The sequence below is a fragment of the Dasypus novemcinctus genome, chromosome 22, assembly GCF_030445035.2.
Source record: "Dasypus novemcinctus isolate mDasNov1 chromosome 22, mDasNov1.1.hap2, whole genome shotgun sequence".
NCBI classification, from domain to species: domain Eukaryota; kingdom Metazoa; phylum Chordata; class Mammalia; order Cingulata; family Dasypodidae; genus Dasypus; species Dasypus novemcinctus.
The window spans coordinates 62,403,449-62,429,331 of record NC_080694.1 but is presented as its reverse complement, the minus strand read 5'-3'; the positions used below and the strand labels follow the sequence as shown (position 1 = coordinate 62,429,331).

The window sequence follows — 25,883 nt, the reverse complement described above, 5'->3', positions numbered from 1 at the left end:
CTTCCATCTGCCACCTGGCTAACAGCCGGCCTCGGTAGCCCGAACATTCTAACCAATGAGCCGCCGTAACTGACAGGACAAGCACAACGAATTATCAGCCGTACCTCCCAACTGACCCTAGAAGAACCATTATTCCCAATTAACTGAAAAACTGCGCAGTCTGGCAGTTTAACTGCTTAGTCAAGCGGCCACTGAGCTCACTGACTGTTGAGTCTAACTGACCAAACACAGCCAACTGAACTTCTAAGCAACCAATCGTCTGCCCACGTTGAACGGTGACGGAAGTTGGGGTAGAATGAAGTGACCACACAGGGATTACACCTTGCAGTGGAGAGCGAGAGCTCCAACGCCCGTGGGGCAGCACGCAGGCCTTGCGCCCGTGCCGGCCGGAGCCTGCGCTCCTCGGAAAGGCCTGCTTACACGGCTGGCCCTTATGAGCATCTGGGAACTTGGATTTGGGGAGGGTTCCCGCCGTTCTCAGAATGAAAAGTGGCTCCCTGCTTAAACTGGTTGTAAAATGTGGTTTATGCTGAACACCTGCTTTCCTTCTGGGATCTGGGCTTTTGGCACACGCTGTGCAGAGCGCATTAGTGACCTGCCCCCGATAAAACCCTTGGGTACTGAGTCTCTAAGGAGCGTCTCTGGTAGAAAACATCTCATACATGCTTCCAGAGCTTGTGGCTGTATGGATTAGTGCATTTTGATGACTCCACTGGCAGAAGACTCTTGGGGACTTGTGCCCAGTTTCCCCAGACTTCACCTCGTGTGCCGTTTCAAAAAGCCCTTTGCTGATTTTGTTTTGTATCCGTTTGCTGTAATCATAGCCATGAGTTCGACTATATGCTCAGTCCTGTGAGTCATCCTAGCGAATCCCAAACCTGGGGATTGTCTTGGGGACTCCCTGACATCAGAACAAAGTGGGGAAGGAACAGGTGGGAATGTCAGTGTGTAGGCTACAGCTAACAAGCACCTCAAACAGAGAAAGGAGAAAAAGCAAGTCACACTCCACAATTCAAGTTGCGGCCTTTAATACCTAACAACTGATGGAATAATTAGACAAAATCAACAAGTATATAGAACTTAACAATGCCATCACCCCATGGAAACAACATTGATAGAATGCCCTACCCAACAACAGAATAGATTGTTCATATGCCAAGATAGACAATATATTCTTGGGCCATAAAACAAACCTCAAAAAAAAAAAATTGGACCAATTCCAGGAAAGCACAAACTACCACAACCCATCCAATTTGAAATAATTTGAATAGCCTTATTACAATTAAATAAATTGAACTCATAATTTTAAAACTCTCTACAAAAAAATCTCCAGGCCCAGATAAAAAGTTTCACTGGAAAATTCTGCCAAATGCTTACTGAAGAGTTAACACCAATTCTATACAAACTCTCCCAGAAAAAAGATGAGGGAGGTACCATTCCTAACTTTTTTTTATGAGACCAATTACCCAGATACCAAAACCAGACATGAATAGTACAGGAATAAAATAAAGCAAAAAAACTACCACAAATATCCTTCATAAATACAGATGTAGAAATCCTGAACAAAATATTAGCAAAGAGAGCACAGCAATGTATGAAAAGAATTAATCAAATTAAGGCAGTACTTGGAGGAGAGGGAAAAAATGGTAGGAAAGGGTAAAATGGTTTGATATGAAAGTTCACATAGACACAGCCTGAGTAAGAAACACATGTAAGAGAAGGACAGAGTAACAGGATAGTAGAAATCTCGTCAGGTATTGCAGTGTGCAGGGCCACATGGAATGTTTACTAGCAGTTTCCAAGAATTTGTTCTTAGGCTGGCCAAGAAACAAACCTGTTCTCTAAGAGGTTATAAAGGAGGAAGCATTTTTTCTGCTGGAAACAGTTCAGCTTCAGCTTTCACAGTATTCCCTTCTTGAATTGCATCTTTTGCTTTTGTTTTAAGCACTGTGGGGTCCAATCTCCTTGGTTTACACAGCAGGATGGTGTTATTTGCTCCAAAGTCCTCCAAATCTCTTTGCTTGTGAATAGCTTCACTAAGTAGTACTTCTAAGGATAGGAAAATAGGAAGAAATCTCTATTCAAAAATTGTCTTCAGCTTCTCCCAAAGGGCACACTAAGGAGAGAAATAAACATATTGAGGTGGTGAGTATAATAATTAAAATGTCTTTGGACATAAGATTCTGACCTAAGAAAACTAAATGCACACAAGTTACCCTTTGAGTAGCTAATAATATTTTTCTAGGGGTGGGGAGTGGGGACTCAGATACATTTTGATTCTTAAGGGCTTTACAAAACAACTAATATTACTAAGATAGAGTTTTTCCCACTTCAGTTACTTTTCCATGGTAATGTATCATGTATTATGAAGAAGTTTTGATGCCTGGTAAGAACAGAACTGCTTCGGAGTTCTTTCAGAATTCTCTGATGCTTTAAGTGAATGTCCTCTGCATTTAGTATTTTGTCTTCGATATTGAGAAAGAGATGAAACAAACAAAAAGATTTTTGACACAGATTAGATACAAGGTTTTTCTCCTATATGAGTTCACCATTTGAAGCTGGGTGGATCCCAGATCATTTTCTTAAATCTAATCCATTCCTGTGGGTGTGGGACCCTTTGATTGGATTGGATTCAGCTGGGGGGCCTTTGATTGAATTACTTTGGTGAGGTGTGACTCAGGGTGGGTCTTGGTCCTCCTGCTGGAGTCCTTTACAAACTGGAGACATAGAGACAGAGAAAAAAGCAACAGAGACGGAAAAACCTGAGGTGAGAGAGAGGTCCCAGGGGCCTGAGGCTGGAATGAGCAGAGCACAGAGGTCAAAGAAAGGAGGCCCACAAGAGAGGGGAGAGGTGAGCCATAGGCCTGATGGCCCAGAGCTGCGCTCAGGAAGAAACTGAGCCTGGAGGAGAAGGCCAAGACCCAGAAGCAGATGTATCATGTGCCATGCCATGTGGCAGGTCCAGGATCGACAGCAGCCATCAGTGAGACAGCGTCTCTGATGATGCCCTGACTTGGATACTTTCACAGCCTCAGAACCGTAAGCTTTTAACTCAATAAATTCCCATTACAGAAGCCAACACATTTCTGGTACATTGCTCCCAGGAGCTTTTAGAAAACTGAAACAATAAGTTAGAGATTAGTTACAATTAAAGGTCTCCCCATATTTACATTTGTACAGACTTTCCTCAATATCAATGATCTGATATGTGATAAAGGTGTGAGGAACAACTGAAAGCCTTATATTCATTATAATTGTCTGGTTTTTCTCCAGTATGGAGTATTTTATATGCTGAATACTCTGTGCATTCTGGTTGAAAGATTCCCTACACTCACTGCACTCAAATGGTTTTTCCCTAATGAGTTCTGTGATGAGAACAGAGTAAGGGCGTTCCTACATTTGCTGCAGTCACAGGCTTTCTCCCCAGTGGGATTTCTGATGCAGGGGAGGAGGGAAGACGGAGTGAGGGGGAGACGATGAGGCAGAGGGAGAGAGAGAGATGACATCTGTGCAAGATTCTCCTACACTCATTGAATGTATAATTTTACCTTGCACAACAAGAGAAGTACTTTGAGGAAATGCCTTCTCACACACACTATGTTTTTTTCTATTTATTTTTATTAGAGAAGTTGTAGGTTTACAGAACAATTGTGTATAAAATAGAGTTCACAGCCCACCCTGTTACTAACACCTTGCATGATCATGGCACATACAGTACGTTTTTAAGACCTTGTTCTGGAGGTGTTCTCGAGTGCTGATGCAGGATAGCACTCTTATTTTTAAAGATTTATTTATTTACTCCCCCCCTTGAAGCTTGCTCCTTTTCTTCTGCTGTCTATTCTCTGTGTCCATTTGCTGCGTGTTTTTTCTGTATCTGCTTGTCTCCCTTTTGTTGCATCACCTTCCTGCGCCAGCTCTCAGCGGCACCCAGGCCGTCAGCCCTCCGTGGGGCACGGGCCAGCTTTGCCTTCATAAGGAGGCACTGGGACGCGAACCCAGAGCCTCCCATATGGTAGTTGGGAGCCCAACTAATTGAGCCACAGCCGCTTCCCAGGAGAGCATTCTGCATGAAGGATTTCCCACGTTCATCACATGTAAAGGGCCTCTCTTTTTTTTTTTTTTTAAGATTTATTTATTTATTTAATTTCCCCCCCTCCCCCGGTTGTCTGCTCTTGGTGTCTATTTGCTGCATCTTGTTTCTTTGTCCGCTTCTGTTGTCGTCAGCGGCACGGGAAGTGTGGGCGGCGCCATTCCTGGGCAGGCTGCACTTTCTTTTCAGGCTGGGCGGCTCTCCTTACGGGGCGCACTCCTTGCGCGTGGGGCTCCCCCACGCAGGGGACACCCCTGCGTGGCACGGCACTCCTTGCGCGCATCAGCACTGCGCATTAAAGGGCCTCTCTTTTATGGGGTCTCTGATAACACATGAATTTTTTATGTTGAATAAGATTGGAATGGTGATGCAATATTTCCTATGGTTATTACAACGGAATGGTTTTCTAGTGTAAATAATGATGTCCTATTAGCTTTAAATTCCATTTGAAGCCTTCCTTACAGATATTACATTTATGGGGTCTTCTTCCCATAAGAACTCTCTGTTGTTTAGGGAATACTGCCTTAGCTTCTGCTAAATCTACTACATTCATGCCCTCATTTCACAGGGGAGTATTTTGGATAGGTGGTTAATATTTTCTTGAAACCCCTTTCCCGAAAGGTGTTTTCCTAGATAAGTTCTTCTAAGCTTTGTTAGTCTTCTCTCACATACACAGACTCTTCACAGAATGGGCACTGAGGAAGGTTCTCAGGGAGATGACTCCAGTATGCTCTGGTACTGCTTCTTCAGGAATGCTCTGCTCTAAAGTCACTAGCAGTCTAAATTCTCATCTCTGAATCTGAAACAAATAAAAAATTTAAAAACCAGGATTTCTTTGTATATTTCAGATAATGAGAACCCAGCAGTCAATAAGACAAGCACAAAATCCCTCTCCCCTCATGAAGCTTACATTCCAGTGGGGGTAATGGACAATAAAATTTTTAAGAAGTAAAATACATAATAATGCTCTGGGGGAAAATAAAGTAGGACAGGGGAATAATGAATGCCAGCGGGGTAGGTGTTGGAATTTTAAATGTGGTGACGAGAAACAGCCTCACTGAGAAGATGGCACAGGAGGTCAGGAAGAGCCACGTGCATATCTGCGCAGAGGGAGCCGCGGGTGGAGAGGCCTGGCCTGCTGGGGAGCAGGGAGGGCAGGAGGAGATGAGATCCAAGAGGCCGTGACGGGCCAGACCACGTGGCTCTCGTGGGCCACTCCACTTCTACTATGAGTGAGGTGAGAGACCCGGGAGGCCCCGAGCAGGAGTGGAATGATCTAATAAAAGGGGCCGCTGACTGCAGTGCTCAGAAGAGCATTCATGCATGCATGCGTGTGTGTGTGTGTGACTGTTGAAGGTGGCAAGCAGGATGAGGATGAAAACAGGGAGACCACTTGGAAGGCAGTAATCCAGCAGAGAGATGAAGGTGACTTGGGTCATGTTGGAAATGGGGGGAAATGGTTTGGTTTTGGAACAATTTTAAAGTAGAGCCAAAGGGATTTGCTAATGGATATACAATGTGCTTTTTCTTTTTTTTTTTTTTTCACTTTTAAAATGGGGATGTGTCTTTAATTTCAGTTTCCACATATTCATTGTTAAATTTGTACTTTTAGACCAGAGTGATAAGGAAATGGTCGGCCATGGGAACAGGCTTATCCGAGAAAATGGGAAGTGAGCAAGCATATTAGAAAATGTGTGAGCTCAGCAGCTGTTTCAAAGGGTTATAAACTTTCAGTATGGAAACGGAATATTTGAGGCACCCAAATGGGATGGTTAGGCTAACATGTCAACCTGGCCAGGTAAGGACGAGGATGCTCAAGGCCTAGCCTGGTGACAGAGCAAGATCCTAGCTGCCCTGAAAGTGAGACAAGTTATAACCACATCACCCGGGCTCAGTCAACAACCTGCGCATCTGTTATTTTCCTGTCCACATTTGGTTTCTCTCCTGAGTTTCCTTGGTGCTATAAAGTACACTCTGCATTCTCTACAACTGGTAGAAAATTTAGTGGTTGTAATGGCACATTAAGAAGAATGGGTATCAAAAGGACTAGGCTAAAAATGCCAAGATCTGAAAATTTTTTTAAAAACCCTCTGTACCATACTTGGCAAAGGGTGGCAGCAAAAAAAAACTAAACACAAAGAATAGTCTTCTACGTGTCCCTCTAGAAGTTTCTGCCATAAAGCCCAAGTCTTCAAAAGTATAACCTCTTTAGGAATAAAAAAATGTGGACTGTAGGCTTGATGTAGATTAGAAATTCATAATCTTTGAATTAGCCAGTTTCATGGACAAGGGAAATTCCACCAAACAAAGCAAAGCCATGTCTTTAAAACTGCTCCACAAAATGTTACTTTTTAGCTAAGTGTTTCAGAATACTAAATTCTATGTCAAATGCCCTGGTCAAATACTAAGCCCCATGAGAAAGTCTTCCTCACCCTGTAGTCCCTGTAATCCCGATAATTCTCCAGCATGATACCCCACAGAGCTGAATCCAAGTGACACCATTCCTTCCTCGTCCATGTACAGACATATTTGAATGTCCTGAAATATCAAACATGTCGCTGCCTCTGCCCCAGTATTTTACTCCTGTGGTCCCTGAAATAGGCTGAGAAATCAGGTTAATCCTAGAGGTACAAGTTCAAGGGTAGGGAATGCATGGAAGATAGAATGCATGTGAATAAGGAAGAAAGACTGATCACTGTTTATAAAACAACTATGTTTTATTTTAGCCAGGAGTTCTCTGATATTCCAATTCCCTGAAATCCAGACATTCCTAGAGGGATTCCAAGAGCCCCAAGCCTGGCCAGAGAAGATAAACTGCTTTGGGAAACTGGGCATCTCAGCCCATCTGGAGAATAAAAAATTTTCCTGTGTTTCCCAAAACGTGAGGGATTCCTGCTCCATCTTTCTGATCCTCAGGAATTTCTACTTCTTCCTCTGGCCTGACTATGCGACCTGAGCCATCGGTGCCATCTGTGGACCACATATACGACCAGTTTAAAAGGCAGTAAAGGAATCAACTCACCCATCTCCCAGGCACAAACATAGAGGTTCAGGCTAAATGGAAAAAAAAACCATATTTCTAGATCATGAACTACAGAACAAGGTGGCTGGAGAGAAAAAGAAACAAAATGACAAAAAAACAAAGAAAAAACCCCAAACCCCCCAAAAAACTCAGGGAGGGCAGCAGGTATCTCCTGTGAAGCCCGACATCACCACCTCCCCATTACCGGATGAGCCTTCAGTTGCTGAGATGCAGCATCAAGTTCCAGGACCCGACCTGAAACTTCAAAGATGAAGGACAGAAATGTATTCACTCAGGAAACTGATGTAACATTTTTAAGAAAATTCAATGAACTCCCAACTCACCTGAGATTTGGATTATGCATTCCTATGAGGCTCTTTCCTCCTCCGTGCTCCCAATCCAGGAAAGAGCAGAGTCCTGAAAAGGCAAGGCTGGAGGAGAAAAGATCAAGTTACCTGGAGCAATCTCACACCCCACCCAAGGGTAAGCCAGCAAGAGACCAGGCAGCACCCAGGAAAAGGCCCTCTCCTTCCCGAGAACACAAAACAGTGCCCAGGACACAGCCACCCCGGCCTCGGCTCTGCCCTTCGGCTATTTCTAAAGAGCAGATGCTTGTTCTAGAAATGAAGATCCCTGATCCTGATTGATAGATCAGAGCCCAGTGTTAACAGCTCCCAAACAGGAAATTCAGCCAAGGCCTTGGTGCTCTGGTCGCTTCCTCACCTGACAATAAAAAAAACCTCCTATTCCCCAGTCTCTCAGTGTGAGGGGAGCAAGCTAGAGAGAGGCCCAGCTCTGCAACTATATGCTGTGCAGCATTATGGAAACCTCTCTGAACCTTACTTTCTTCTTAGGTAAAATTAGAATGCCTCCTACCCTATTTTGCAAAGAAAAGGTGAAATCCTTTTCTGGGAAAAGAAAAAAAAAAAGTAAAGCATTAAACATGGACAAATGCAAGGTATTTCTGCAAAGCCAGAGCCCAAACCTCTCAGAGGTTAATTTCTGGCTGAGCCTTTGGAAGGAAGCCCCCTGGAAATTAAAAATAAAAAGCATTTGCTTTACATGTGGAATTATTCCCATGTACAACCTTTGACTTACTGCACATAGTAATCCCAGACTTCTGTATGAATCACCATGCCACCAGCTCGATTTGGTAAGTGAGGAATGAAGAAAAATGGCCCCTTGCTAATTAGAGAGGAATAAGGTCACATGGAAGAAAGAATGACCTACGACACAGAAATAATTCTAGGGCAGGAAGTTGCTTTTAGGAAGTTGGCAGAGGTCCTCCCACCGTGATCCTAACAGCGACCCCATTCCCCTATTACCTAAAGGATGAAATCCAAGCAGCCTAGTACTCAGAAATGCTAAGGCTTCATATACTAAATAATGGTCAGTTCACATTCATTTTTTTCTTTTAATTTGTTAGCTACAGACCTGGCCAATCTATTACCTCAAATACAAATATCTCTCAATCCTACAATGGAATTTTATCATTTCACAGAAGGAAAAGTAGGTTGAAAGACAGGTAACCTGCCTAAGCTGATCTAGAAGGGAAGGGCAGAGTAGGACTACTGAGCTCTATCACTCCAATTCTTTGTCAAAAAAAAAAAATTTCCAAGGAGCTGCCCAAGAAAACTCTTAGAACATTTGTTGTTGCTGATGTGGAAATGGAAGAAAAGGACTGCCAGGCTACTGACTGATGTTATAAAATCCCATGTTATTCCATTCAGTTCCATTTCCACCTACCACAACCAAAGTTCACGTCCAAGTACGTATCATATTATCATAACCTATTTCCTATCTCTGGTCTTTTCTTGTTTTAATTTTATTCAATGTAATTAGATACATTCTAGTTAGATCAGCCTTCTGGCAGTATACCTGCCATCCTGTGTCCATCATAGCCTAAGGGATAAAGCCATTTCAAATTCCTCTACAGTCTGACCACAATCATTCTTTTCTATTACCCCCTTTGTTCCCAAACTCCAGCCAAAGTGGCCTTTTGTTTTTCTCTGAACACAGTCTTCCTCCAGTGACTTAGGAAGATCTCTGGCCAACGTCCCCTCCAGTTTAGATTACGTCATTCTGTTATGCTTTTCTTGGACTCTGTACTTTTCCTGCATAGCATTTATCTCCACTGTAATTACATAATTAATGTGAATGTAATGTTTATATCCTCCCCTCTAGATGCTAAGTGCCATGAAGGCAGAGAGTTTCACTGTGTTTGTATAACTGCAGTGTCTGGTACATAGCAGGTATTCAATAAGTATTTGGAAAATAAATGGCTATGCTCACATTCTAGAATGTCCTCTCCCCATCTCTGCCCATCTGGTTCCTGCCTAAAATTTTGCAAGCCCTAGCTTGATTTTCTCTGCCATGGAACTGACTCTTCTTTTAACCTTTGAGAGGTACCTTTCGTCTGGACTTGTAATGTGCTCAGCAAAGATACATTCACCAGGCACTTTATATTGCCCTCTGCCTTGTTATGAGGTTGGTGTAAAGTAACTGCGGTTTTTGCGTTGTTGAAATTTGCTGTTTGATGTTGGCATACATTCCTAAATAAATGTGGCTATGTTATGCATCATTTTTATATGCATTTCTCACTTTGTCTTTTTTTTGCTAATGACTTATTGCTCGCAATTTATTTTATATTTATTTTAGACTATGGAAATGATGTTAGACAAAAAGCAATTTGAGCAATTTTCTTATTTGAGTTCGAAATGGGTTGTAAAGCAGTGGAGACAACTCGCAACATCAACAAGGCATTTGGCCAGGAATTGCTAATGAAGGTACAGTGCAGTGGTGGTTCACAAAGTTTTGCAATAGAGATGAGTCTTGAAGTTGAGGAGCATAGTGACCAGCCACTGGACGTTGACAATGGCCAATTGACAGCAATCATCAAAGCTGATCCTTTTACCACTACACGAGAGGCTGCCCAAGAACTCAACGTCGACCATTCTATGGTCATTTGGCATTTCAAAATTGTCATTTTGAAGTGTCGTCTTCTCTTAGTCTATGTAACAACAATGAACCATTTCTTGATTGGATTGTGATGTGTGATGAAAAGTGGATTTTCTACAACAACCGGCAATGACCAGCTCAGTGGTTGGACCAAGAAGAAGCTCCAAAGCATTTCCCAAAGCCAAACTGGCACCAAAAAAAAAAGGTCAGGGTCACTGGTGGCCTGCTGCCGGTCTGATCCACTACAGCTTTGAGTCCCAGCAAAACCATTACATCTGCGAAGTATGCTCAGCAAATCGATGAGAGGCACCGAAAACTGCAATGCCTGCAGCCAGCATTGGTCAACAGAAAGGGGCCAATTCTTCCCTACGACAACACCTGCACGTCACACAACCAACACTTCAAAAGTTGAACGAATTGAACTACGAAGTTTTGCCTCATACGCCATATTCACCTGATCTCTCACCAACTGACTACCACTTCTTCAAGCACCTTGACAGCTTTTTGCAGGGAAAACGCTTCTACAACCAGCAGAATGCAGAAAATACTTTCCAAGGGTTCGTTAAATCCTGAAGCACAGATTTTTATGCAACAGGAATAAACTTATTTCTCATTGGCAAAAATGTGTTGATTGTAATGGTTCCTATTTTGATTAATAAAGATGTGTTTGGGCCTAGTTATGATTTAAAATTCATGGCCTGAAACCACAATTACCTTTGCACTAACCTAATAGACAGAGGTCATGCCTCCTCATTTACCCTCAGTCCTTCTTGGCTCCTTTGGTGATAAGGATTTGTGACCATGGTCCTCCAAACCAATGCAGCACCAGCACACCCAGATAAGAAGCTTTCTGGCAGAGATTATTTAGGGACAGTTGGCAAAACTATTTTTCTCCCCAGATAAGGATGAGCTTGGTTTGAGAACCAGGAGGAACCCAGGACTTAACTGCTGGTGTAAGTTCTCCCTGAACGGTGAGACAAGCGCTGTATAAAGAGGCTGTGGCATAGCAAGAAGTGAGCTTCTCAGACTTGGAAAGCTTTCACCTTGAGAGGCAGGGGTGGGTGGGACGGGAAGGTGACAGGGTGATAGCTGTTGACACACTATTTGCAACTCTGAGGGCCAAGGAAAGCTACACGGAGAGGTGAAACATCTATTCTCATTCTGTATATTCTCATCACTTTCCTAAGTTTCTTTTTTTTTTTTTCCTTTTTACTTTTTTAATCTATAAATTTGAGATTGCTTTATCTTCCCTATCTTAACAAAGAATGGATCATTTTTAAACGATTTATATATTTTTATATTTTTCCAGTATTTGAGCTGAATCTTATTAAAAAATTTATATTCATTGTGCTAAATTATTTATTCAAAGTTCTTGCTGTAGGCTTTGTCTTGAATGTGTAAGACCATTCGCCGTGCATAGAAGTCCCTGTATTCCTCTGGTAATTCAGCCAGTGTTTTCAGGGCTCTGTCCAAAATTTGTGCAGCTCTTGATGCTGCTGTAGGATCTTTGTTTCCATAAGTATCTGTCTTATCATAGCATTCGGAAGGAAGGTGCTTCCAAAAGACATTCACTCCCACTCCAAACTCTTCAGAAATTACATTATGGAACCATAAAGCAGGAATGAATAACACTTCTCCAGCTTCAAGGAAGCATTCATACCTTCTAGCCTTGAAAAAGAGTGGATATTTAGTGAAGTCTGGATTATCTATATCTAGCACTTCGGATTTAGTACCTGATAAATATAAATACTCAGCATCTCGAGGACTGAATAGTACAACACGCTTTTTTCCTGTCACTTGTATTAAGAAGTTATCCATAACATCATAGTGGGTCCAAAGCTGTAATCCTGGTGAGCTAATTCGAAAAACACTGGAAAAGAACTGTTCTTCTTTGAAGAATTCTGGAAACTTAATATCGCCTTCCAATAATGGAAACTGTTTTCTAATATCTGCCACATCCTCTGAAATAAAGAATTCTTTATGCTTTTCTTCAGCTGCCCTCTGGACCAATTTGTCAAAAGGTAAAGTTCTGCGGGTAAAGGTGCTGTATAAAGTGCTCCCGCGAAACGCCGTCCAGCCGGGGTACGAGGAAGTGCTGCCCGGCCATGTTTCCTCACACCTGCTCTCTCCCAAAGTCTCCTTTCCTAAGTTTCTGTATCCTGGCCTAAAGAAATCAACAACTTAGTCTAATCTGAAGTGGGGATGGGATATACAGTATTTACCTGCTACTTCATAGTCTACCTTCTACAGAATCTGTCACATAGTATGTATATTAGAAATATGGCAAATCCAGACATTACTACTCAAGGAATAGCATTCCCTAACTTCAAGAAATTTTTTTCCTTGTTCCTTATCTAAGAGTCCCTGAGGGAGGTTGTATCCATCCTCATTGTAAGAAAAATGGATTCACTTCTCCCCCTAGGAAAATGTGGATGATCCTCACCTTTTCCCTCAAACATTGGGGCAAATTCTTCACCACAGCTACAATAACCTCACTATTCTCTGGATGCAGCCCAAGCCCTGCTCTCCCTGGGCAGGCTGGTCAGGAGCTGCTCTAGCACCAGCAGCTCCAGGATCTGTTTCTTGGTGTGAAGCTCTGGCTGCAGCCATTGATGGGAGAGCTTGTGAGCTGTTTCAGGGCCTTGCCAGGATTAGCAGCTTCTGGGTATCCAGGCCAGGTGTGCCTCCTCCTAGGAGAGAATTCTGCTTCTTAACAGCATCCTTAAGCACCAGACTGGATTGTTCTAATTGTATCTCTGGGACCTGTGGGTTCCATGGAACAGCTACCATCTGACTCAAAAGTTGTTATTTCTTTAGCTGGACCTGGTTCTCAGGGACTCAAATCTCTGGCTCTCCAGCAGGAAGCCAGTGCTCTGAAGGACCCCACCGCTTGGTGAATGTTCTTCTCCAGGGTCCTGGAAGGTGGGATGCAACAAAAGGTGAGTGTCACATGGAAGAAAGGTTCTGTCTCAATCCCTAAACTTAGTGTGAATTCACATCCCAGGGCTACTATAGTTTCTCCCGGATTTTCCAAAACAGAAGACGTGGCTCAGATTTTGTTTCATCTATAAAATGAAGGTCTCCAAGGAATTACTGTTAATTTTGTTAGGTATGACGGTAGCATTGTGGTTATGTGAGATCTTTTCCATGGTTTTTAGAAATTCATAATGAAATAACTGAGGATGAAATGACATGACATCTTGGTTTCATTTAAAATGTCTCAGGGAAGCAGATGTGGCTCAAGCAGATGGCCACCCACCGACCACAGGGCAGGGCCTCAGTTCAGTTCCTGGTGGCTCCTAAAGCAGCTGAGCAAGACAGCAAGCTGACGACAGGCTGACACAGTGAGATTACATGAGACGACGCCACAAGGAAACACAACAAGGAAACACAACGAAAGACACAACAAGCGGGAGTGGGGTTGGCTCCCTCTCACATGGGAGGTCCCGGGTTCGGTTATGGTGCCTCCCAAAGAGAAGACAAGCACACAACGAACAGAGAGTAGACAGTGAGCACCAGCAATGAGGGGGGAGATATAAATAAATAAAATAAATAAATCTTATTTAAAAAGTCTCAGCAAAAGAATATATTCTGAATATTATTAAACATACCCAATATAGATAAACATTTTTAAAAGACTTATTTAGTTCTCTCCCCACCATTTGCACTGGCTGTCTGCTCTTGTGTACTCATCTTTTTTAAGGAGGCACTAGACCCAAACCTGGAACCTCCCATGTGGGAGAGAGGGGCCCAACGGCTTGAGTCACCTCCATCATAAAGATGAAATAAATGGCTATAAAAATAGTTATTAGAAGTATTTGTTAATATTATAAAAACTTGACTGTCCCTTCATTATTTTTTTCAAAATATTAAAACCTAATTAAAAATTTTATTCAAGCATGATCAGTTGTTTCCACAGCATATCCCAGCCGCAAAGATAGTTTGTAGATCCAAAGTTTTTGAAGAGAGAATCAAAGTTAGCTAATTCTGGCAAATTTACAGCAAAATAAAAGTAGCTTCATTTACTATCATAGAATCCCCCCCCCCCCCCATGGCTTTACCCAAATAGCTCTCTTTCTTTTCTGGACATTGCCCAGCTGCTAGGGTCCAGTTGAAGAGGTCCAGTACAGTGAGGAGAATTAGAGTCAAGTCACGGCCCGTGGATAAGTTATTTAACATCTGTAAGCTTCATGCCATACGTAATGAGTTAAATGACCCAAATATGTGCAAAGAGCTTGTCTTCTGGTATCTTAGATCTAAGTATCAGAAAAAGCTTTGCTCTCCTTGAGAAATGCACCACTTTTTGTTTTTCAAATACTACATAAACAATTGACCATCTCATTTTAGTTACCAGCATGCTCACTTTATATCCCTAACTGGATAACTCCATGAGATACCACATCTTACCCTAATCTTGATCATCTAGGCATTTTCTGCTTTCTTTAATGCTGATTTGCATGTGTTTTTGGTTGTCTATTTTATTGTATCATATAAGCTGTTTTGAATAATTTTCATAAAAGATTTCTTGATAAATAAAACAGAAAATGGTTGCCTGTTACGGCAGTTAGAAGAAATACCTTCTAACTCATTTATGATCCTAGTTTTCCATTTTTGGTAATGGAGCTACAAACTCTGCAGGGGATGAAATAAAAGGCTATAGGTAGGTTTGAAGCAGTAGAATCATAGCAACTAATATTTATTAAGCACTTACTATATGTCGGATACTATTTTTATCACTGTACATGAATAAACTCATTTATTCCTTACAACAACCTTATGAAGTAGCCAGCATCCCAGAAATTCAAAAGGAGAGTCAGTCCCAAGTTAGTAGTGTACATAATTCAAGGAGGACGAAAGGATTCGAAATATTTGAGATTATTTCACAATTCAAGAGACAGAAGAACCTGCACAGTTAAATTAAAACCTCCTGGTTTAGACTGAAACTAGAATCCATGTCTGCATTGTAGTGTATATGAGGCTTATGAGATTTAAGACAATTTCCACCTTCAAAATAAGTTATGGAAAAAAGTGCCTGTGAAAGAACCAGAGAACACAATAAGAAAATGTCTAAGGAAGGAGAATATGCAAAGCCTCACTGCAAAGGATTTCTAAGAAGGTGGGGGACTGGAAGTAACAGAGGAGGCAGGGTTTGAGCAGAGCCTTAAAATAGGGAGTGAATAGGATTTATGAAGGTACAAAGAAGAAAGTAATTCAATAAAAGGGTGTGATAGAATAGTTTTAAAAGAGGCCACGTGTGAGCGAGAGTGGAGTAGGGACGAGGTGCCGTCCATGTGCAGAATCACGAAAAATAAAGGTAAATGGATCCACCCATGGAAGGCCTTGATTCAAGTCTGGACTTTTTCCGAGGGCCCTGGACATCTAAGGACTAGTTTTTCTAATAAAGTGGTAGTTTAGTCAGGCAGCTAGATAATAGGGAGATAAAGAGAGCACTGATGCATTTACTCTAGTAATCTAGGCCCACAGTACTGAGGACTTGGCAGTGGCAACAGGAAGAGAGAAAAAGGAATCGATTATTAAGCCACTTCAAATAAAGGAAAGCAGACTCATTATAAGGGATAAAAGAGGAAGCAGTAAACAGTAATAATAGGGCATTTAGGGCCTACTCAATACTTTGTGATGCTTCATAGGACTCTAAAACAAGATTTCTGCCTAAGGAGCTTACAGTCTAGTTAAATACCTGATAAAATGATATTATTCTGGCCCAACCCAAGTCACAAAGCTGATCACTGTTAATCAGAAAAGTGCTGGAGGTAGGAAAAGTATGAATCAGCACAGAATCATGGATCCCAGAAGCTCAGGTTTTAAGGCATGAGTGGTCAAGCGTGCCAAACCTGCAAATGTCAAGCAGAAAGACAGCTGAGAAATAGGCACTAGGCTTGTCCTTGAGAGGTCAACTTTATAAGGCTGGTGACAGTCAAAGCAAGAGCGTGTGAGTTCCACGAAGTCTGTAAACAAAAAAAAGGCTAAAAAAACAGTGCAGGAATTGGAAGCATTTTTTTTTCTTCAAGATAATATAGGAACTAAACATCTCCAGGATTTTTAGGACATTCTTGGTGAAGATGTGATCAAATAACACTAGGATTAGTGAAGCACAATAGCAGAACTGTGAGTTATGCTTGAAGAAAATATGTTACAGCAAAAAAGAAAGGGAGGGAGGGAAGAAGAGAAAAATCTGTCCTTACAAGTCCAGAGACTGAACTTTCCTCGATACTATTATCCTCCAACTGGTGGGAAATGTTTAGTCCTGCTTTGAAGCCAGCTGCCTCTCTTCCGGAACTGGGGCCAGCAAGTATGAACACACACACGGGATTTCCTCTTTATGTGAAGGGGCCGGGGTGGTTGGAAAAAAAGAGGTTATTCAGAGACAAGGTGGGGAACAGCAAGGTACCTGTCGGATAGCCGTATACTCAAAAGTTGGAGCCCCAGAATATTGGACTGAATATTCTAGGTTTTAAAAAGTGTCCCCTTGGGAAGCGGACTTGGCCCAGCGGATAGGGCATCCGTCTACCACATGGGAGGTCCGTGGTTCAAACCCTGGGCCTCCTTGACACGTGTAGAGCTGGCCCATGCGCAGTGCTGATGCGTGCAAGGAGTGCCGTGCCATGCAGAGGTGTCCCCCGCATAGGGGAGCCCCACGCGCAAGGAGTGCACCCCGTAAGGAGAGCCGCCCAGCACAAAGAAAGTGCAGCCTGCCCAGGAATGGCGCCGCACACACGGAGAGATGACGCAACAAAAAGAAACAGATTCCCGTGCCGCTGACAACAGAAGTGGACAAAGAAGAACACGCAGGAAATAGACACAGAGAGCAGACAACTGGGCGGGGGGGAGAGAGAAATAAATCTTTTTTTTTTTAAAAGTGTCCCCTCGATGCATTTATCACTCATTTGAGCATTTTGTGGGAAGAAGGTAGGAAGCAAGTAGGGAGGGAGGGAGGAAGCAAGGATAGGAGAGGGAGAAAAGTTTGAAACTAGCTTATAGCTAGAAAGAAAATTCAAACATGTACATAGTTTTCTTTCCAGTTGTGGGAGTTTATGCCTATGTGCTCGTGTGCCAAGTCTAATTTTTAAAAGCTCGCGTATTACTTTTTAGTGTGAAGTTGCTGGTGCCTGATGAGGGTTGAACTCTGACTGAAGGCTTTCCCACAGTCGCTGCATTTGTAAGGCTTCTCTCCGGTGTGAGTTCTCTGGTGAATGATGAGAGAGGAGCTCCGGGCGAAGCCCTTCCCACACACTCTGCACTCATGGGGCTTTTCTCCAGTGTGGATTCTCTGATGTTCGATGAGGGATGAGCTTCGACTGAACACTTTCCCGCAGTCACTGCACTCATAGGGGTTCTCCCCCGTGTGCGTTCTCTGGTGTTCAACAAGCGAAGAGATCCAGCTGAAAGCCCTTCCGCATTCGCTGCATCCGTAGGGGTTCTCTCCAGTGTGTATTCTCTGATGCTGAATGACGGATGAACGGTCGCTGAAGGCTTTGCCACATTCGTTACACGTGTAAGGTTTTTCTTGAGTGTGAGTTCGCTGATGTTGGCTCAGATTAGTGCTTCGGCTGAAGGCTTTTCCACATTCACTACACTCATATGGTTTTTCTCCAGTGTGGATTCTCTGATGCAGACTAAGATGTGTACTCCGGCTAAAAGCTTTTCCACATTCACTGCATTCATAAGGTTTCTCTCCAGTGTGAGTTCTTTGATGTTCTATAAAATGTGTGCTTCGGCTAAAAGTTTTCCCACATTCATGGCATCCGAAAGGCTTTTCTCCACCATGAATTCTACTGTGTTCAGTCAGTTCTGATGGGTAACTAAAGGCTTTCCCACATTCATTACATTTACAGTGTTTCCTTTGTGGGAAGAGATTCCGGTGTTTAATTAAGTCTGAACTGTCTCTGGACTTTCTCCTAGATGTGTGAGATCTATCCTCCATTGTAATTTTCTGTTGAGTGTGAAGGTCTGAGCTCAGACTAAATTCACTGGATTCAGGATCTTCCTTCCCAGCAGAAACTTTCTTGAGAGTCACTGACACTTTTTAAATTTCTTTTTTCTCAAAACAGGATCTCTTCTGTGCAGAATATTTTGTGTGCCTCGATAACCAGCCCTTACTTTTAGAAGTGTCTTCATTCGTAGGTCCCAGGGCAATATTCTCTCTGAGACTTTCCATTGCTGACCCTGAAAATTCTAGTTCTTCAGAAATAGCCTGATTGGTGTTGAAGCTTTGGTTTCTGTTCAAATCTCCCTATCTGAAAGACATTTAAAGTGCAAATGTCACCTGTGTCTAGTGTTGAGAGCAAAGAAAGTAAACTAGCAGAAAAAAGACAACGAATTTGCAATTCATGCACACTAGCAACTTTATGGAAAGACCAAAAAAAGGGACAGTGGTACAAAAGTGAACAAAGCCAGAAGAGATAAGAGGCAGAGTTTCTGCAGTGGGCACAGTGAGCACTGAGAAATCAAGAAATATGAAAAAGATGATGGGGTAATATGGTAAGCCAAAAAATAGAAATAAGCAGATATACTAGCTGAGCAAAATTAGGGGACTAGAAGGTAAAATGAGCTAATAGTTATTGTAGCCAATTAGTCATGGGAAATGAGAGAGCAAAGAGGGAAAAGTAGAGTAAAGGCTCCCAAGGACAGAAAAGATAACCCCTAAAAGAGCAAAAAGGAAGGATGTCTTTATCGAGCTTGAATGCATGGCTGAGAAAAGACAAAATTTCAGAAACGCTAATTACCACATTGCAATTCCCATGTGCCCTCCAACCCTTCTGACTAGTTTAGGTATTCTTCTAAATAAGTCTACAACCAACGACTGTTAGAGGATTAACAGAACTTAGAGCTCATCTGATCTAGGCCAACCCTCGCAACTGACAGATGGGAAAAACGGAATAATTTGCTTAGGTCACACAGCTAATTGCAAGAGCTGAGACTAAAGCTCCGAGTCTCCTAAATAGCAAATTGGTGGTATTTCTGATACCACTCACCTAGGAAGGCCTGTCTGAGCACGTCCCTCCTCAGGTCCCTGAAGATCCAGCATCCACAGTTGTTCTCCCTCCAACTGAGTGATCATGTCCAATTCTCACGCCGGGATTCCTGCTGATTGTAAGAGATTTAACACAAGGCCGTTGGTGCTAGAGACACAGAGCTATTCAGAGCTCAGTCTCCAAGATCTGATCTTTAAAAAAGGTAAAGTAAACTTGCACAGCAGGTGAGAAAGGGCTGGAAAAAACGGGCAGCTGAAAGCTGCTAAAATTGGGTTCCGAGACAAGTTATACATGTACAAATAAACACACACACACACACATCAGAATCATCTATGGTACTTGTTACTCCAGATACCCGGGCCTGGCCTCAGACCTGGTAAATCTGATGGGGCCCAGGCATTTGAGTTTTAATAAGCTGGTGTGATTTGGCAAGTTAAATTGTCCAAAAACAGCCTTAGAAATACTCTATTATCTGGCAAATGTGCTAGCTGGGACCAACCTTCTCTCCACCTTTCTCCCAGGAGGAGGGTCTAAAGACAAACTCAGCTCCCACTGGAGTGGTGGCTTCCTCTCCCTGCCAGAGGGGCCCAAACTTCCCAACGACCCCAAATTTCCAGGTGCTTGGCAGCTAGCTAGCACCTGTTTAAAAACTGGCATCTCACATTCAGTGTTCGGCCTGGCACCAAGCAGTCAGCTGATCTACCCACCGACACTTTGGTCTTACACTGGCCTTATAAGAAGGGAAGGAGGTGGGTGCAAGGCCCTCTCCTGGAACAGAGACCTACGCTGAGTATTCAGCAGCGCGTCCCGGCCCAGCAAGCCTTTCTGTGGGGGGAAGCGGGAGGATCTAAAAACCTGTATCTTCTCTTCTTGCCCATCTCTAGACTTTTAGTTTCCCCATTAAAGCTTGTTCTTTAACTCACTTGTGAATTTACCTGGAACCCTGATGCATGATAGGGAGCAAGGAGCAAGGATCCACCTTGTAGACAGTTCTCCAGTGTTTCTGCTGCACAGTAAAATTTGAGATCCACTGGGTTAGGGAGTAGATAGAGTTTCACAAGGCTTTCCTCTCTCATAGATGTGGAGGTGAACTTTGGAGGATCTCCACCAAGAAGCCATGCACAAAGAGCCTTCAGAACAATGCAATGATGCTGCCCGTGCCCAGCTTTGCTAAGCAAACGCCTTTCAGCTGGAAACAGGGAACAGAAAAACCCTACCACTGGGTTGCTCTGGGAGTCAAATTTCTAACTTTTTGCAGAATCTTCCAGTAAGACTTAGCTGCATACTTTATGGTGTCAACATTCCTAAATTACTGCTTTGAAATTCTTATAGCCCAGCTTCTTAAACTACTCCATTGTTATTTTGTTGGCAGTTCACCATTACTTCTCTTAGTACAGTAATTCTCAAGGCAGCAGTACTACCTCTAGGAAGCATTTTGGAAATTTGTGAGGGTTTTTGGTTGTGATTGTCCCAATGATTGGAGGATGCTATTGGAATTTAGTGGGGGGTGGGATAATAGATGTTCCAGCAAAACAAAGAATTATCTCGTGTCCTGCCCAACTTTCAGAGAAGCTGAGCTGGAACCTAACACCACATCACATGTAAATACAAAGTATTTTTTACACCTTTTTTATATGCTGGAAAATCAAAGAAATAGCTTTGTTTTATTTGAATTGTATTAGGAATTGTATCTCATTTCAGTAAAACCAAACCACACATGGTATTACATTCATAAATACAATTTTCATATATTAGTCTGCATTTGTAGGTGTTGTATTCATAGTGATTCTACATATAGGTACAAACATTTATTTCATCCAATCATTTACAGTTACATAATATGCAACAGAATGCATATTATTCTATTTATAAATTACTTTTCTTTCTCCTTTATATTACAATTATTGACTGTATATTGATATTTTGGAAATTGTCTATAGGTAGCTAATATAATCTACGAATTTCCTTTCAGGATAGTAAGGGGAATAGTGGATTGAAGGATGGAGAACTACTGCTCTGGTGCAACGGAAGTGACAATTGAAAAGTTATGCAATAGATCAACAGTGCCTCTCTTAGCTAGTAAATTACAAAGCCCCTAAAGTCAAAGTATTTGTACCCAACAGAAGCCCTCAGAAATGTTTGAAGAGCCATGCTGCTTCCAAAGGGGAGGGGGGGGAGGGGGAGAGAAATAAATAAAAAATAAAAATCTTTAAAAAAAATAATAAAGGCCATGTTGTAACTGATGGAAATTTTACATATAGCAGAATATTATAACAAATTATATTCCATTCTGGAGAAGAGATATTGTTAGAAAAGTATTTAAGTTTTTACATGCGAAGGGAAGCCAGGGAGACCTGAAATTTGAAGGTCTCTAAAACGTTTCACATTTCACTGAAACACAGGATACTGAAAGTAGGCAGGATATCCTGAAGAGAGAAAGAACTAGGGCAGAGTTCAAAGGACGTAGCCAATTTGAAACCTAGAGAGTTCATGTTTTTTAATGCCTAGATGGTTGTTAAACTGGGCCAATTTGATATATCTATTATTCAACTTACTGCACAGGTCCCAAAATATAGTTGTTTTCACATTTCAAATAAGCTCATCTATGTATAGCTGTATTATGTATTATGTGTGTGTACATGTGACACACATATATAATATATATATGTGTCTAAAATATAGACACATAGAAATCCCATTGGGGAAGGTTTCCATCCACTTAAAAAAAAAAAAAAGGATCTAATGTGAAACTTGGAGGTGAGGTCTCTGGAAAAGATCCCTCTTTTGGCCAGCTTGTACTAAGCATTTTATGAATAGTAACTTGTTTATTCCTCACAACAACTCTGTGAGAGAGGTACTATTTTTATTATTTTCACAATATAAAGGAAGGACTTGAGAGGTTACGAAAATTTGGCCCAAGGCCAAGTGATAAATCTTGGACTCACACTCACTCCACTCAGCAGTACTTACTGCCTCTCAAACAGGAAGGGAAAGCACAGCTAAGTCACACTATCCATTTCTGTGGTCCCTAAATGGTCAGGAAACTACTCTACTGATCCCACAGGGATACCAGCATGAACACGGTGGCCCAGAGAATGACTACCCCGCAAGGTAGTCCCTGAGAGGCTGCAGGAAGTCCCAAACACATTCAAAGCTGTAATGATGTGACATAAGGATTAAATTCTCCAGCCCCACTGAAGTGTCACCTCAGTGCAAGCAGCTCCTTGGCACAATTAAGTGAAACAACAGATAGAGTGGGACCACTCAGTAAAATGGCATTACTGTCCTTGCTTGTTTTTTCTTACAAAGATTTTGTGAATGCTACAAGTTAAAAGATGGCAAAGCATTTATAATAAGGAACATCATAGGCACCATAAGGAGTTTATACAATGGCTAAGCTCACCTCAAATAAATTAATTTGAAAATTTTAATGGTATACATTTAAGGAAGGATCCTCTCAGCAGATTTGTTAGGTTCCCTTCAGCTGCTGCTGCTCTAAAGTTTGGGCAGATGTGTTGTTTTTCTTGGCTTTGGAGGGTGCACGTGAAATGGGGAAAGGAGGTCTGGTAGATGTGGCAAAAGTGTCAGGGAGAGTCCTCAAATATATTTCAGAGAGACCAGGATACCACTATTCCACAAGGTCAGGGATTCCATGGTTCCTCCACCACAATGTAGAAAATTGACCCTCCTTTCCTTCTCTTATTTTAGTTATTTGGGTCATTTGGGTCATCACTTCCTTACTGCTCTACGGATACCTGGTCCCCAGCAAATCATTACCCAGTCAAGTAAAGTGGTCGCAGAGCGTCGCAGCACAGGCAGACCGGATCTGCTCCTTTATGTGACACTAAGATGCCAGTTGACAGCCTTGGCTACCTTCTATTACCCTAGTCATCCGAAATTCTTCTGATGGTGCTACTTCCTCTTATAATCAATTTCGTGACCCAAGAAGAATTCTCCCTTATTTTCTACCCACTTGAATCTCAAGAAATGATCTCATTCTGAAAGAGGCAGCTTCTAAAGGTTCTGGAATAGCACTTCCCTCAAGCTTTGTTTTGTGGTCTCGGGATGATTGCCCCTGAGACATTTGCACAAAGGAATCAGCAGGAGTGTCTGGCAGCCTAGAACTGAGAAGCCTAGAGTTGCCAGTCCTTCCAAAAGGTGGTTATCAGGCAACAGTGCTCACGAAAACTGGCTCGAACTTACAACCAAGTGCATGCTCAAGGATGCATAGTTTGTCAATACGTAACAAATAACACTTATATTCATCATAACCATAAAATAAAGGCTATCGCTCACTAGCACTGTAACTCCAAGCAAGATACTTCCTCTCCTTATGCCTCAATGTCCTTATCAGCAACATGGGGATAACAACAGCACATTATATCACGGGGTGGTTGCGAGCTTTAAGTGAGTTCCTGGACGTAGTAAAATTTCTTGGAGCAAAGCTCGGCACTCGGTGAACACCTGGGGAACGCCCATCGCACCCCGGGTACAGAAGCCCTCCGGCGCCCAGCTGGAGGGGCGCGGAATGCAACCTCCTTTTCCACTTCCCAAGGGCGTCCAGGGAACGCCACCCGCGGTCACTGCCGCAGAGGGGCCGGGCCGACCCCGTCCCCGCTGCCGCGTGCCCGCCAGGAGGAGCTTCCCCGCCGGCCCTGAGGCCCGGCCCTCTCGCGCCCCTTTCCCCGACCCGTCTTGAGGAGCCGGTGCCTCTGCACGACCCTCCCCAGAGCGTGCACAACCCCCCGCCCCGACCTCGGGGTCCTGGCGCGCCCCACTCACCCGCCACCTCGGGCCAAGCGCCCAGACACAGCCCGGGCCGGACCCGCGGCGGGGGCGGAACCACAGTTTGTGAGCCGTGGGGAGGCCGGAAGGATTAGAGGGAAACCCAGGGGCGACCGGGCGGCGCTCTAACGCCCGCCAGGCTTCCCAGGACCTGGCCCGGTTTTATTCAGGCTCCTGAGCACCCCGGCTCCGCGTCCCTCCTAGCCAATGCCTGAGCGGGCGGCGGCACCCGGTCCTCCCAGCGCTGCTGCCCAGGTGCAGAACACAGGGACTAGGGCGCGAGGAACCACGGGCGCCGCTCTGCGCCTGCGCCCCAGGGCCAGGGCCTCCCAGCTGGGCTGCGACTCGCTTTCCTGGAGGGCTTTGCAAAATCCCATTCCTGGAGTGAGAGGTGCTAGAGGCCTGAGAAAGGGGATCTGCAAGAGTGCCTGAAGCCCCTAATCCGCTCTGCAAACTACAACTCGGCCAGTGGTTTATAATTGTAAATAGTTTCCACAAACAAATCACCTGGGGAGCTTATTAAATTAGTTTTCCAGGCAGGAACGCTGCGTTTTTGACGGGCATCCCTGATGCAGGGAGTCCCCAGAACATCTCTGGAATAACAGAGGCTTCTTTCCATAGTCTGGGTGCATAAATAAAATTTAAGGTAGGCCCGTCTCAAATTCCGTGGGACATAAAGATGATTAAAATCAGGATCCTACCCTAATTTACATTTTAAAAATACACTTCAGATCTTTTTATTTTTTAAAGATTTATTTATTTATTTAATTCCCCCCCTCCCCTGGTTGTCTGTTCTCTGTGTCTCTTTTTGCTGCGTCTTGTTTCTTTGTCCGCTTCTGTTGTTGTCAGCGGCACGGGAAGTGTGGGCAACGCCATTCCTGGGCAGGCTGCTCTTTCTTTTCACGCTGGGCGGCTTTCCTCAGGGGCGCACTCCTTGCGCGTGGGGCTCCCCCACGCGGGGGACACCCTTGCGTGGCACGGCACTCCTTGCGCGCATCAGCACTGCGCATGGCCAGCTCCACACGGGTCAAGGAGGCCTGGGGTTTGAAACGCGGACCTCCCATATGGTAGACGGACGCCCTAACCGCTGGGCCAAAGTCCTTTTCCCGACTTCAGATCATTTTAATAGCTGGTAGTGCTGTCAGAACACACTGCGTCTTCTAGGTTCTTGGCTATGTTATCTAAATGAATTTAAGAACATGCCAGTTTAATTATGCCAGTAAGAGTTTATTGAGAAAGGAGAGGAAGAAAGTACACACCCTATACATAGATACTGGTGACCTCCAGGCAAAGAGTTGGCGCCTGGATTCAGGGGTTGTCTTTATTAAAACCTTTCTTCCCTCCTCCCCTTTCCTCCCGCGGGGAGGGGCCCCAGCTATTTGCCATTCTGATGGGTTGCCCTTTGATCCTCACCTATTAGCTCTCAGGGGACCGATAGGGAAGCCATTCTGTTTGGCTTGATAATGGCAGGGGAGGGTTTCCAGCTGTTTGCTGTGTTGATTGATTACCCCACCTATCAATCCCCCATGAGGACCCAATGATAAAGTCCTTGGGGAATATCCGGGGCTTCTCCTGGCTTCCAGAGGTCTTTGTTCTGAATGGCAGCATCTTGGGAGTGGGGGTCCTCCAGCAGCCACCTTGGGGTTTCTGATTTCCACGTGGACTCTCTGCCAGGTTCCAGATCCATCTATTGATTCCCTCCTACTAGCCTGCTTCAAAAGGAGAGTTAGTGGTTGGAAGAAGAGGGATTGGAAAAAGCTTGTTTTAATGTAAAGGCAGGAAGGATGCCACACATGGTGCTTAAACTCCATCATTCTATTTCTCCTCTTGGTATTTCACTTGTTTAGAATTTTTGAACTGCAGAGACAGTATCTGTGGAAAGAAATTTTTATGTATCTCTGCTAAAATTATCTAAGATATTTTCTATTTGTGTATCTGTTTATTCATGTAAAAGAAATATTTTGAAATTAAGCTTAATATAATAAAACATTCTTCAGTCAACTATGAGTAGTGATAAATACAGCCATACTAAGAA

General features: G+C 43.3%; 1 protein-coding gene across 12 annotated transcripts; it reads right to left on the bottom strand.

Annotated features, from left to right (window-relative positions):
• Positions 1 to 1,011: 1,011 nt before the first annotated feature.
• On the bottom strand, positions 1,012 to 24,141 carry ZNF391 (zinc finger protein 391). 12 transcript variants are annotated; one of them, XR_002794468.3, is made up of 7 exons: positions 23,846 to 24,141; positions 19,064 to 19,175; positions 17,174 to 18,325; positions 7,457 to 7,543; positions 7,318 to 7,373; positions 6,523 to 7,060; positions 3,599 to 4,889 (listed from the first exon to the last, which is right to left on the bottom strand). XR_002794468.3 is itself a non-coding variant. In XM_023584990.2 (6 exons), exons 3-5 carry the CDS (start codon positions 18,010 to 18,012, stop codon positions 7,349 to 7,351), a joined length of 951 nt encoding a protein of 316 aa, XP_023440758.1. In that variant the 5' UTR covers positions 18,013 to 18,325; positions 19,064 to 19,175; positions 23,846 to 24,141; the 3' UTR covers positions 1,012 to 2,116; positions 7,318 to 7,348. The 12 variants fall into 12 exon arrangements, 5 of the variants coding, with proteins under 5 accessions (XP_023440758.1, XP_023440759.1, XP_023440757.1 ...); XR_002794466.2 differs by lacking the exons at positions 6,523 to 7,060; positions 7,318 to 7,373 and adding an exon at positions 1,012 to 2,116 and having other exon boundaries at positions 4,763 to 4,889; XM_023584990.2 differs by lacking the exons at positions 3,599 to 4,889; positions 6,523 to 7,060 and adding an exon at positions 1,012 to 2,116.
• Positions 24,142 to 25,883: the final 1,742 nt, after the last annotated feature.